The following is a 13,778-nucleotide window of genomic DNA, read 5'->3' on the forward strand; positions in this document are numbered from 1 at the left end:
CTTTGGGAGTCTGAACCACCAGATCTTACACTGTATTTAGATTTAGAATTTGCCAATCTGAACTCACGAAAATTGATCAAAATTTTACATCATCCCGAATCACTCCAACACTAAAAAGTGCTGAGCCACAACTTACCTATTTCTGGTCGCACTGTCGCTCCTTTGCTGGTGGAAACCCAACCTAATGTTGCTCAATGACGATCAACGCTTCCCCCATCCAAATAGCGAGGGGCAACCTGTGCAAAAATTAGCAAATTTGCGCTCTATTTTCAGCATGAGGATAGCTTATGAATATCAAAAATGTTTTTTTTTTAGTTTTGTTTTTTTTTAATATTTTGTTTTTGTTTGAAAGCAGCAAATAAAAAAACCAAAAAGAATAGTAAAAAAAAGCAATCAATCAACAGCAACAATAACACCCAGCAATGAATTTGTTGTTTTTTTTCCTTTATTTTTGATAATTTTCCTAATATACAATAAATAATAATAGGCAATAAAACACATTACAATTACCTGATATATAGCAATACAATACATTGTTTTGTCTCCTAAATTATTTTTGATTTTTCTATTTTGTATTTTTGTGGGTGAAAGTCAAATAACAACAAACCCAAAGGCAGGAAAATGCAAAGTAAACCCCCGGGAGGCTTTAAAAGCAAATAACACCCAAAGACCACTGAAATCCACCTAAATGTCCTCTCTCCCATTGTCTCCAATGCATATTTGGGCTCATTGGATGGACTCAGCATTATTTTATATGTTAGTCCTATGGGTCCTCTATTGGGGATGATCCTTACCTGCACCGCCTGTGATGTATTACAGCAGCTGAGCGTCACCTAATGAATTGCTGCCGTTCTCCATAATGGGAATTTGCAATTAATGGGTCAGTTTTTTTTTTTTTTAGATTCTTTCAATTAATCTCAGGCAATTAATTCCATAATGTAGCTTAAAGCAGCTCAACATCCCCAGAAATGAATCACGCAGACTGTTAATTAATGCTGCAGATTAGCTCCTAAAGGAGTCCTCCACCTTTATGCTGCGTTGTAACATACACACACATTGAACTCCCGTGCAGCCGACCGCTCAGTCTGATTGAACAGTAATTAGGATATTGATGATGGCTGAGGGATAAAATACGGATGATGTATTTTCCTGGTGCAATCTGATCACTTTAATAATTAAATTGTAAACCGGTGAAAATCACCGAAAATGATTGCTGGAAGATTTCATAGATGATACTAATGCTTCTTTTTATCCAATCCCTCAAATGATCATTCACCAACCAATCAGAATCATCCCATCAGATTCCTCCTTACATTTAATATAAAATAAAAAGGAATCAGATTACTGGTTAGGAAATAACAATTTCTGGATTCCCTCATAATGTAGAACAATCCGTTCATCCGATGGTTGGATTGACGTGTGTGTAACCATTTGTACAGATCCTCCCTCATACAGACCCATCACCCCGCATGTGGGCTCGGGTCCTATATTTTATTCATTCAGTAACTACCAGTGAAAGAAGCTGAGGGGTGCAAGAGAAGAGTGAAAGTAATATACATTGTTGCAATGACTTCCTATGTTTTTATTTATAAAGCAGTGAATCTGAAATTCACTGCGAGTGAACTTTCCTCCTGCATGTGTTTTAAATGACAGTGATTGATTCTACATTTTGCTTGGTGAAAGTTGCATTCACTCATATTTGGTTATGTTTCTTTGTAGTTTTGTGTGAAGCAGAGAAGTGATAGAACTCCGGCCATCTGGGGATTCATTAACCAGATTTCCCTTCATACGGAGATTTTCATTCTTGCAAAATCAAAAACGAGGGGAAATCTTCAACAGCAACACAGAAATAACAAAAAAAGAGTTTTAGGAAAAGCCAGGAGCGCTCAGATTTGGGGCATTGCCTGTGTCCTTGTTGCAGATTTTCTCTCATTTCCTGTGTGGTGTAATGTTGTCAGCAGAACAGGAAGTGAGGGGAAATCTCTCCAGTGGAGTCCTGGATAGAAATAAGACCTCATAAAGGAACCCAGCTGATGCTGAGCAACTTTTTGGAAAAGGCTAAAAGAAGGTAATTATATTTAAACAAATAAAGGCAAAATGTCTGCAATTTCCACGTGTGGTGACCTCGGCAGCTCGGCATGCTTGTTACTTACACTGCGGACGTTTTCCGTAGGCTTAACAAAATTCACGGAAACAACTTCAGCAAAAAGAAGCTTTTTATTTCATTAAAAAATAAAATGTAGAACAAGAGCAAGGATAGATTGCTTGTGGGATTGCATGAATGCAAGGGAAGTCCAGAGAGAACATACAAACTCCATGCAGATCGTGTCCTGGCTGATATTCTAACCTGGTGCCAACCACTTATCCCCCCCCCAGTCTTTTTATTTATGTTGGGGATGACATAGAGGGGATTTATCTTGCAATGTCTGTGTACACAAACCCAGAAATGTTCAGACAGAAATGACCGTTGAATTTACCCACCAGGAAATGGCGCCATGCTCACACTTCTATTGTTTTCCCCCTGCAGGTTTTGCGTTGGCGACAAGTTTTTCCTGAAGAACAACATGATCCTGTGCCAGATGGACTACGAGGAGGGGCAGCTGAACGGGAGCTTCGAATCCCAAGTCCAATAGCGTCTGGCGCTGCGGCTCCGCGGAAAGCTCCTCCGGTTGGCCGTCCTGCCGCGCAAGCAGTGACAAAGTGTCCGTTGGCTCGCCTGCAATATTTTTTTAAATCTTTGGCCCCCTCCTGAACCCCCCGAGGACTGTGTACGATGTGGTACTCTCCGTCCCCCCACGAAGCAGTTGCGATTTTTAGGTGTACAGTCGTGCCTGGTTAGCTGAGCACTGCGTTTGCCTGTATGTTCGTCAGGAATCTTGGGAGGGTGGCGTTCTGGGGACGCTCCTGTACAGTCTGTTTTATGTATATAAACTGGAACATTTATTTTATGAAAATGTAATGCAATTTTATTACTGGTGTGAAATTAAAAGATTATGAATGTTTACTGCTTGGCCTGCCAATCTATATGCATGGCGCCGGACCCCCGGAGCACCGTTACCATCCCATGGTGTAGAAATGGTGGTCATGTGACAGTTGGAGGGTCCCTTGGACTGTGACTGCAGAAGGTTATAAGGATTGGAGAGCCGCACCCGAATGCGGGAAAACAGATTTATTCCAATAAAGTTGCAGTGGGATTTGTAGCCAATGGGGTTTGGGGGCACCCAGGTGCTTCAGGGGTCAAGAATGAAGATCTTAGCTGATGGTCCTTGGGTAGAAGATTCAGCATTGTAACTGGCAGCCTCATCAGCAATCATCAGTGCGGTGCTCCAGTCCTTGCTCCTGTCTCCAGGTATGGTCCACCAGCATCCTATAATGTGTCCACGGACCCCCAGGAGCCCCAAGCAGCTGTAATCCCAAAGTGTCCTCACTCCAGTACTTCCCACAATGTACTAGGGACAACCACCCATTATACCGGGGATGCAGGATGAAAATGAATCCCAGAATTTGAAGAGGCTCACTGTTGAGTGAATGTTCTTGGCCTGTTCGTATTGGCATAACTACCGAGGAATCGGCCCCTACGGCTTTGGGTGAGCAGAGATTTCTAACTCTCATTCCCTCTTTCAGGAATCCCTCTCTCCGGTGCTCCTCCAGTCGCCATGTTCACACATGTTCAGAATAGCAGAGAGATGAATTAAAAGTTAATTTCCTCCTCCAGTGTCAGATCTCTTTCCATGCAGCCACCCTCAGTCACTTATCTCCATGGATGACCAAGAGAGGTCACCTAACATTTGAGAAGCCTGGGGATCAAAATGGAAGTGAATGATAAAAGGAATGAGAAGACCCAAATGCTGGAGGAGGTTCTGTACTTTTATTTCACTTCCGCACTACATTCAATGGGAAGGGAAGAGGATCAATGGTGGCTGCATGTAACCTCTGATGTATGAATATAATCTGATGGGACAAACACAGCAATAAGATTTCATTTATCAATCGGTGAGATTTTTTTTCTTTTTCACCCTGTGATTTCCCCATATAGTCTTTGTTACCAGCACAGCAAGTAAAGATAAGTCTCCTCCATGCAAATCTGCAGATACCTATTCACCTGATAGGGTGTTACCGCAGTTCTGAGACATTGCAGGTCCTATAAAGCATGCAAAGCAGACCAGGCGCAGCTGTTTGTTGTGTTTTGCATTGAAACATCTGCTGTGATTAGATGATTAGATGCAAAAACTGGCGTTCAACAAACCCCCCCCCCCCCCCCCGAAATATTACAGCAATTCAGCAATAAAATCCAATATAAAAAAATACTTATGTCAGCATTTCCCCAAAAAAAGTTTACAATTCCCAAAAAACAGAAGTCTGATGTGACTTGAATAATTAGGACGACACGAGACATTTCTGATTGAACAAATTTACTTTAATAGCAAAAATAGCAAACTATAAATTACAAGAAGAGGATTTGATATTAAATCATTGTAATAATTTGGAAGATTTTACAGAAAAAAAAAAACATTTCAAGGATTAATCTTCAAAGTTCAGACATCCCAAAACCTGGAGACCTTTGCACATTATCCCTCCACCCCAGCAGAACCTTCCTATTATTGGTGGAACATTCTATGATTGTATTATGATATGAGGAGCGCGTACGCCATTGTCACTGCTCCATCGCTGCGTCCAAAGCGCAGAGAGGTGATAAGATCCAGCAAAGTAAACACGGGACAGAATCACATATTACTGCTGAGAGCCGCCGACTTATTAAAGCATGAAATATTAATAGAAAATATAAATGATAAAACAGAAGATGGGTGAGCAGAATGGGGACTATAGGAGTAACACGCCGCTGAAATATCGGCTATATCACAGCCACCCCACAATGGTACATGAAAGACTTCAGACTGCTACTGATATAAGATACTGCAAGGTATTTCAATACATTTATAAAGCATATAAAACTACTACACTTTTTTATTATATTCTTTGTATAAATATTCAGACCTTTAATAATATAAAAAGATATAAAAGTATTGACACCCCACACCAATTCATTAATTTTGCTGCATATAATTTTTTTTAACTCATAATATATAGTGGTAATATGTTTTATATAAAAAAAAAAAAATCAAGGCTCACATTTGGATGTATAAATACTTGAATTCCTAAATCGTAACATTTTTAGGTGTAAAGCTGATATAAATTTCAAATCTTGCAGTAAAGGACTGGGATTCATCAGATCTTGCCCCACCTTATCTGCCCTGCTGTGCACAAACCATACAGCAGGGGGCGCCCTCCGGGTGTGCTGGGTGGCACAGCTGTGCAGGGAAACTACAGATCCTCCACATGGATAATTTTCCATGGATTGCCTGGCATAAAACCCAGTGATAGATAAACTAAGGAATAGTGAAAGAAATGTCTTACACCCTTGGCTTTAATAAGACGATGCAAGAAACAACTCAACCTCTCTGAGCTGAGGCCTGTGGGAACAATTCCCATGGAGAGGAACCTCTAATGTATTTATCCAATAAAGGGGAAGTGGGTAAGTATCGGGGGCTGGGATGCCCCACATACACATGGCTATGTGACAGGACCAAGAGCTGAAACAACTTACAGTGTATGTACACTTATGTTATATGTTATTAGGATATGTAATAACACTGAGCCAGTCCCATCAGTCTCTGTACAGAGGAGCTGACACTCTAATGTCCCCCACAGTCACACACTATTATTATACATTTATATAGCTCTCACTCTAATGTCCCCCCACAGTCACACACTATTATTATACATTTATATAGCTCTGACATATACCATAGTGCTGTACAGAGATCACTGAGTCAGTCCCATCAGTCTCTGTGCAGCTTTTGCAATTTTAATAATAAAAGGTTTTTTGGAAGACAATAAATAAGTTCACACAGGCCAGGAATCATTAAAACTATTTCCATGGGAAGATTCACTTCTATAAATGGGGCAATACCTGCGCCCCGTATTGGTCGGCCTCTGATAATAATTGCCCCTGACAGGTCCCTTTTATTTCACAGTCTGGCAGCCGCCTTCCCGCTGATGTATTTGGGGCTTATTTGCTTAATGTATTGGCTGTCAATGGTTCCGATTTCCCCGGCTGTCGCTGCGGCGGTGTTTACTTTCGCTCTTTAATGAGATGGTTGGGAGTTTTAAATCATTAGCCGCAAATCCTGTAATATTTGAAGTGAATGCTGCTCGGTGTTCTGGCCGTGTCTGGGGAACGCATTATTTTATTATACATAAATTAAAGTGATCTAGTCAAATTATATCTGATTGTTCCGCGCGGAGGGTGAATTCCTTACTGATGTTAACTGGGAACAGTCGATAGCGCTTGTCGGGAACCAATCCATTAGATGAAAACTTCCAACAACCCCCCAATGTCTCCTATATTGGATTGTGTCATAGAATCCTGACAATGTCTGCACAATACCAGCAGAACATCAAGACATTCACTCATTCATTCATTCATAATATTCCTTATATCATTGGGGGAGGGGGGATAATTAAAACTTTTTATATATGCAGTAAAGAAGTAGTGAATGTTCGGGTAGAGATGGGCAGATGTGCCCGGGTTTGGTGAATGTTCCTTGAACTTTGCCCAACCCATTGAATTCGAGCTAATGGGAGTCTGTTGTTAAGGTTCACAGCCGGCAACGTTCCTGAGTAACCAGACGCTGAGGATCATCACCGCCATTATCAGCTCATTGCTATCATAACGGCTCAGCCAGGTGCAGAATTACAGCTCCAAGGAGCTGCAGCCAGATCTGTGCTGAAAAATCCCCAATATCCTGCCAAAACCCGGAAATATGGCGGTTTGCCGGCTGTACGTCACATGGTACGTCTTTTGCACCTGGCTGCCCTGCTATTTGCACTTTTATGGATCTCTAAATCTGCAGAACAACCGGAAATCAGATCCTGTGACGTGCAGCCGGTGTGTTCCCTGGTTCCAGCTCCCTGAGCTCTGCCCACATATAATGGAACACAGCACAGAACCGTGTGACAGGAGACTGCAGTCCCACCTAGAAGAGAACTAACGTAGCAAATAACTGAAATCAATAAAATATTAATGCAGCCAGGAAGAAGCGAAACGCGTCGGGAATATGTACAGCACAGTGATGATGTAAAAGCCTCATGATGTGGATTGACATCCCTTGTGGTTATTAAGTATAATCTAATGAAAGTTTTTGAGTTCAGCAGCTAAAAAAGTTGTCCCAGGATTGTGATCTACATAGATTATGAGCGCTAATTCCTTTGTGACTCCTCCGCCCTCGCCGTGCGTTCTGCCTGTTTATTTCTGACAAGAAAATAACAACAGCCCTCCGCCGCTAATGATTCACAGCTGTCACTCAATCCGAGCTCCTCCGCTGCCACCAAGAATAACGTTCCAATTAAATTTCCAAACGTCATTTATTTTTCCTTTTCATATTCCTGGACAATCATTTCTGCTTTGTGACATCGCGCCTTAATGACTTGTTTTTCTTTATTTGGTTCGGAATTAGGATTTGTGAAGAGCTACTTTTAGATTTAACAAGACTGTAAAACAAGTTCATTATACCAATTTTCTGTAAATCTTTTTATCATTTAAAAGGTTTTTTTTGTTTCCTATTGCGCTCTCTGTATTATGTGACAAATGAGCGCTCCATCTGTCCGGGCAATGCCACCGGGGAGGGGGAGGGGGTGATATGGGAAATTTTATGTTTTTTTAAACATCGGAACATTTTGCTGAAATTATATATTTTCTGGTGTTTTTATTGAGTTAGGATGTGATGGGCTTTGAATTGCTCTTAAGCAACAGGAAAGCTTTATCCGGCTGGGATTGCTCCTGTGCTAACAACCCTAAATCTAACCCTGACCCTAATGTTACCCCCAAACCCAAAACTAACCCTGATTGTAACCTTTACCCTAATGGTAACCCTTAGCCTATCTCTTAAATTAAAGATAATTCCAAAATTTCCCCTAATTGTAACCCTACCACTACCCCTGATAGGGATGAGCGAGTGAGATTTGTAAGTTTGATCTTGCGGCTAATCAGGCCGTTCTCACTGACCGAACATTTAGGCAAGAGCGGCCTTGTGATTCGCCATGAGGTCGTGTTCTCCCCAAACAAATAGGGGAAAATGCAGGGGGCGGGAACAACAACAATTTCCGGCGGGAATGGCGCAGCTGGGAGCGAATCATTTGCTCCCAGAATGCACAGCAAGGCCCAACAGCCCAATCAGGAGAGATCTGAGCACAGCCATATATACAGGTGAGGGGGGAGGGGGTAGTCACTCCATCTAGTGTTCTGTGTGAAGGATAGAAGCAAGGAGAGACGTGGATTGTGACAGGGACAGGTTAGCAGCCTTCTGTACATCCCAAAAATTACAAACTGTGCAGTTTTTCTTGCTATCTCTTCCTATCTATCATAAAAGCGAGAAAAAAATTCTGTATTCTCTCAAAAAAAAAAGATATTTTATTCTGATACTACTTGCTATTTACCAAGGAAACTGTTTGGTACAGGTGCATTTTTTCCCGAATAAGTAAAAGATGAGCAGTAGACGCAGGGAAGGCACCTAGCAGGGGGAATACTCCCCGGGAGTCCATCACTGTAGAACGGCAGCAGCAGCAAACTGTTGGAAGCAGCAGCACAAGTTGTCAGACAGGTCTGAGATGTGTGCGGAGTACCAGTACGTTGGTAGATGTGTTAGGAGGGCGAACTACAATCATACAGCCACGTCATGTGGAGAGTATTGTGGACTGGGTCTCAGGGGCCTCAGGTGCAGCAGGCTCTTCTTCTGCAGCAGCAGCAACCAGCACAACCGTGACATGAGCAAAGACAGGAGTTACCGTGACTAATGTGCCTGTACCTCCCGATGACTCTCCCTTGTTGTTTGACGAACAGCCTGAGGATCTGTCATTGTGAATTTCAGAGCAGGAGGCAACATTGAGACCCTTGGAGAGTGTGGTCAGCACTTGCTGGGTTAGAGTTCTGCATCAGTGGCTGCATTTGCAGATGTTGGCTTAGATGAAAATGAGGATGATAATAACCATGATGTCACCTGGGAACCCCCAGTGCATGTAAGGACCAGCAGTAGTTCAGAAACAGACGTAGAGGACAGGCAGCAGCAACAGACTGGGGATGAAAGGGGCCGCCAATCTGCCTCATGAGTCCCATAGAACACACCCATGAGTGGGCACAAGCAGGGGAACAGTCAGAGACGATGTGACCGTTGGGGAGCAGGAGCGGACGCAGGGCACCCAGCAGAAGCAGAGGCAGGCAAAGAAAAGGGGCAGCAGAGTGGTTGCACGCACCTCTCCAGTGTGGTCCATATTCACGCTGAAAGACGTAGCAATCTGTATCCTGTGCCACAGGCAGATTTGAGGACAGGCCGGATCCCATTTGGGTACAACATCCATGCATCCCACATGCGCAAGAACCACAAACCACGTCATTGTCTCTTCTTCCACCTCCATTGACACCTTCTACACCTCCAAATGTCATTGCTACTACTTCTCAGGAGGTTGGTGTCAGCCAGACTTCAAGCTGCAAGGAAGTATCAGCTTTTGCCCGAAGGTTTTGTGGCGTCAGACGAAGTTTGTCGCCGAAATATGGGTACTCCAGTGACCCCTTCAGCTCCCCAAGCTCCGAGTCCCTTCAGCCCATCTAGCCAAACTATTGGCCTTGCAGCTACTGCCGTACAGCATTGTGGAATCGGCTCCCTTCCGTGACCTGATGGCCTGTGCTGAGCGGAGGTGGAATATACCAAGCAGGCATTACTTCTCCCTCACAACTGTACCCAATTTACATGCACATGTAATCGGTAACCTCTCCCGGGCTTTGGCATTCTCGGTGTCTAGTCAAATCCATATCACCATGGACAGCTGGACAACCATGCACGGGACGCTACCTGTCCTTCACTGCTCACTGGGTGGTCTTGCATAGCTCAGTGGGCGGTAGTCTGAAGGAGGCATTGCACCACCTGGTACCCCAGCCGAGGGGTGTGGTGGGAAAGCATATACCACCCCAGTCCTCTCCCTCCTCCTCCTCCTTCATTCCTTCTACCACCAACCCCTCTTTTTTCAACACTCCTCCTAAAAGGCCAGCAGCGGAGTGCACTGTGGTTAAGCGGGCACTCCACTACGGCTCCCTCAAACATACGCATTGCCAGGCAATGCTGAAACTACTGTCCTTGGGGCAGAAAAGTCACAATGCCAGAGAACTCTTGTCCGCTTTGCACAGAGGGGTTGAAGCTTGGCTGACGCCCTCCCGGCTCACAACAGGCAATGTAGTGTGCAACAACGGGGCCAACCTTGTGCCCATGCTGCACATGGGCCACATAACACATATGCCCTGCTTTGCGCACGTACTGAACCTGGTGGTGCAGAAGTTCCTCAGCACTTACCCAGGACTGCAGGACTTCCTGAGACAGGCTCGCTCCATCTGCAGCCATGTACGCCGGTGCATGGAGGCAGAGGGGCCCTTGGTACAGACACACAACTGAGCTATTTTACCAGTGACCAGTGGCTGCAGATGGAAACGCTGTGCAAGGTACTGGCCCTATTTAAACAGGCCACAAACGTTGTGAGTCGGGAGCGGTCGGGCTGGAACGATGTCATACCCATCATCTTTCTGCTTGATAATACCCTGTGTGGCCTGATGGAAAGTGGCGATGAGAGAGGACGGCAAGAAATGGGGGGGAGGATGATGAGGGTGACATTACACTCCATACCGCACAGCCAGCATCAGGAGGGGCAAGAAGGTGTTTTTACAGCAGAGACTGTTTCTATTGGGTTGAGTTCACCCTTTTCCTATGTCCTAATGTTTATGCTGCCTTCTGGACGATGTCCATCACGCAAAAATGCATTTTGCCTGCTGTCACTTTGCCTGCCATTTTCTGGAAAACCACAAAGTCTTTTTATCTTTTGTACTTTTTCCTTGTTGCCACTGTTCTCCTACACTTACCTAGCACATTTGGTGGTTCTAACATGTATAGGGGCTTTGCTATAATTGTTTAATGTAGGCTTATTGACTTTGGACATGACAAGACTTTGGACAATGGAATTTGCGATATTGATTCGCCGAAATTTCGTAAACCCACCGGACGTTCAAGGAAATTTTCACAAGACTGTCAGAGGCCTTCTCGCTCATCCCTAAACCCTGATTGTAACCCTAACCTAACCCTAAGTACTAACAATGTCATGTGATGGTGATAATAAAGCCTCATAACACATCAGCGAGCTATAAAACTGTGAGCTTCAACGAATATTATTTTTGCAATCCAATTATGCAAAACAAAAATAAAAACCAATATCATGAAGAATGTTCGGGACATTTTGTATTTGCAAAAAACTTCCTTTGCTGAAATCCCCTACAAGTCCAAAAAAAATTGGTATCCTCTAGTGATCCCCAGCCAGGGCTCCTCCAGAGGTTCCTGGGGCAATAAGCAGTTTGCCCCTCTCAGGCCAGTATAAGTGACCCCAATGATTGTTTTGACTATCTATAAGGGTGATATTCTTCCCACTGACCACCTCACTAATATACAGTGATCTGTGGATATAGGAATTTTTATGGAAGGGGCCCTGAGCACCTGAAAGTGTTTTCCAGGGTTCCTAAATATTAAAAAGATTGAGAAACACTGTATTAGATATTAAACATTCAACTGTGATTTATCTGCTTGATAGTTCTCTTTGGATGGCTTATTAAAAAAAAAGTGAACGCCAACACTTGCTGCCAGGAAAAAACTGCATTACATATATTGAAAGGAATGGAGGAGCTCCGCTATGAGGAGAGATTAGCTGAACTGAATCTATTCTCCCTTGAGAAGAGACGTATAAGGGGGGATATGATCACCCTGTATAAATATATAAACGGTCCATATAGAGAACTCTCTTCCCAATTATTCACTTTAAGATCATTACAAAGCACAAGGGGGCGCTCTTTGTGTCTGGAGGAAAAGAAGTTTAAGCTCCGGATAAGGAAGGGATTCTTCACTGTAAGGTCTGTGAAAATGTGGAATCGGCTCCCTCAGGAGGATTTTTCAATGTAAATGTGGTGCATTTAAAAATCCTCATTATTTTAAATTTCCCATCTACCTGTCTAACAGTCCCGCCCTCGAGCCTAAGACCCGTAAGCCCGGCCGGCATCTGCTTCCCCTGGCCTTGCGTCCCCAACATTCACACGCTAGGGATGCAGATGCCGGGCACCACTGGAGGACCCCATGGACATCGCTGGAGGAGGCCACTGGAATGTGGGAACCAGGTAGGAGTTTTAAACTCCTTGGCAATTCCACCCCGGCTCAGGGTTACCGCATTTGGTATGGAAAATCCACCTGGAGCCACACTCAGGTTTACCTCCAGGGAGGTAAAGAAAAAGCTGGATGATTTCTAGAAGCACAGAATATAAAGATAGCAGTGACTGCTGATCCAGGGAACATCCGATCGTCTCATGGAATCAGGGGGGAATTTTTCCCCTGTTACTGCAAATTGTACCCAGGGTTTTTTTTGCCTTCCTCTGTATATAGGGTTTTATCTGGGATATTTCCCTAGTGGCTGAACTTGATGGACTTTTGTCTTTTTTAAACCTGATTATGTAACTAAGAAGCTCTATAGGCTTGCAATACATATATATGCAACCAATAAAAGAAACTACATGCAATACATTTACATTGCACTTCTCTTCCCTGCACAGACTGCAGAGACTGCTGATCCAGGGAATCCGATTGTCTCATGGAATCAGGAAGGAATTTTTTCCCCTGTTGAAGCACGCTGTACCCGGTGTTTTTTTTTCCTTCCTCTGGACCAACTATGTGTTATAGGGTTTTATATCTGAGATATGTTTAATTCCCTAGTGAATTTGATGGGTTTTGGGTCTTTTTTCAACCTAACCTAATATGTAACTATATTCAAATATATCCCCATTTCTAAGCCCCCCATCCCTAGATTTTCACACATGATCTCTTCAAGAAATGTTCATACCTATTGCTTTCCTTTATTATACATTAGGGGCTCACCAACACTGAAGCCGGCCAAGTAAGCAAGAAAAGGGAGAAGCCGTATATTCACACGTAAACATGCATTAAAAAGCAGCGAGAGGTTAATTAAATAAAGGAAACGATCTTCCATGTGACAACGAGCTTTGTATCCAAACCAAAGTGGGAAAACAGAGACAAAGAACCACACGTTGGTTCGGATGATTATATTGGTGAAAGCTTTGCAATTTTATGCTGATTGTATCCTGAAAAATATACCAAGTGGGGGAATTATACTTTACAAAAAAAGAAAAAAACTTGAAATAATCACATTGATTGAAAACAGTTGTGAAAGCTGAAGTCTGCATAATCTCTGCGAATACAGATAAATAACAAAGCAATGTTATAATTCCCACCAAAAAGGAGACAACCAATGTCAACATTTATCAATCCTCGCAGATCAAATAAATCTTTTCTTTTCGGTTTACATGTAAGATACGAGCGTTACATATGGTGCAGCGTCTGCATCATCGGCTTTTTGAAAGAGATTTTCTTTTGTTAAGGATTTAGACAATGCTAAAATGCTGGAAGAAATATCGGCGTCTGAACCTCCGAATCAAAAGGAAAATAAAAAATTTGTTTGATGCCTGGGACTGTGCGCTGGGAAGCCGGCAAATTGCATTCACTGAAAGAACATTTCACAGGACATGCTTCTTCTGAAGATGCCAAAAAACACATGCGAAGCTTGGCACGCCAACACAACGCGCAAAGACAACGCCTAATCTTCTTAATGGACGCTTTGAGTCCAAACAC

The 13,778-nt window shown here is 43.3% G+C and overlaps 1 protein-coding gene across 3 annotated transcripts in view; it reads left to right on the forward strand.

Annotated features, from left to right (window-relative positions):
* LMO1 (LIM domain only 1) overlaps nucleotides 1-3,004 on the forward strand; it is an 81,019-nt gene extending 78,015 nt beyond the window's left edge. For all 3 annotated transcript variants that reach the window (XM_072422354.1, XM_072422355.1, XM_072422353.1), the window contains one exon: nucleotides 2,528-3,004. In XM_072422354.1, coding sequence (XP_072278455.1) covers nucleotides 2,528-2,633 — 106 coding nt within the window. In that variant the 3' untranslated portion in view covers nucleotides 2,634-3,004. The remainder of the gene's footprint in view (nucleotides 1-2,527) is intronic.
* The last annotated feature ends 10,774 nt before the right edge of the window (nucleotides 3,005-13,778 follow it).

This window comes from Pyxicephalus adspersus, chromosome 9 (genome assembly GCF_032062135.1).
Source record: "Pyxicephalus adspersus chromosome 9, UCB_Pads_2.0, whole genome shotgun sequence".
Taxonomy (NCBI): domain Eukaryota; kingdom Metazoa; phylum Chordata; class Amphibia; order Anura; family Pyxicephalidae; genus Pyxicephalus; species Pyxicephalus adspersus.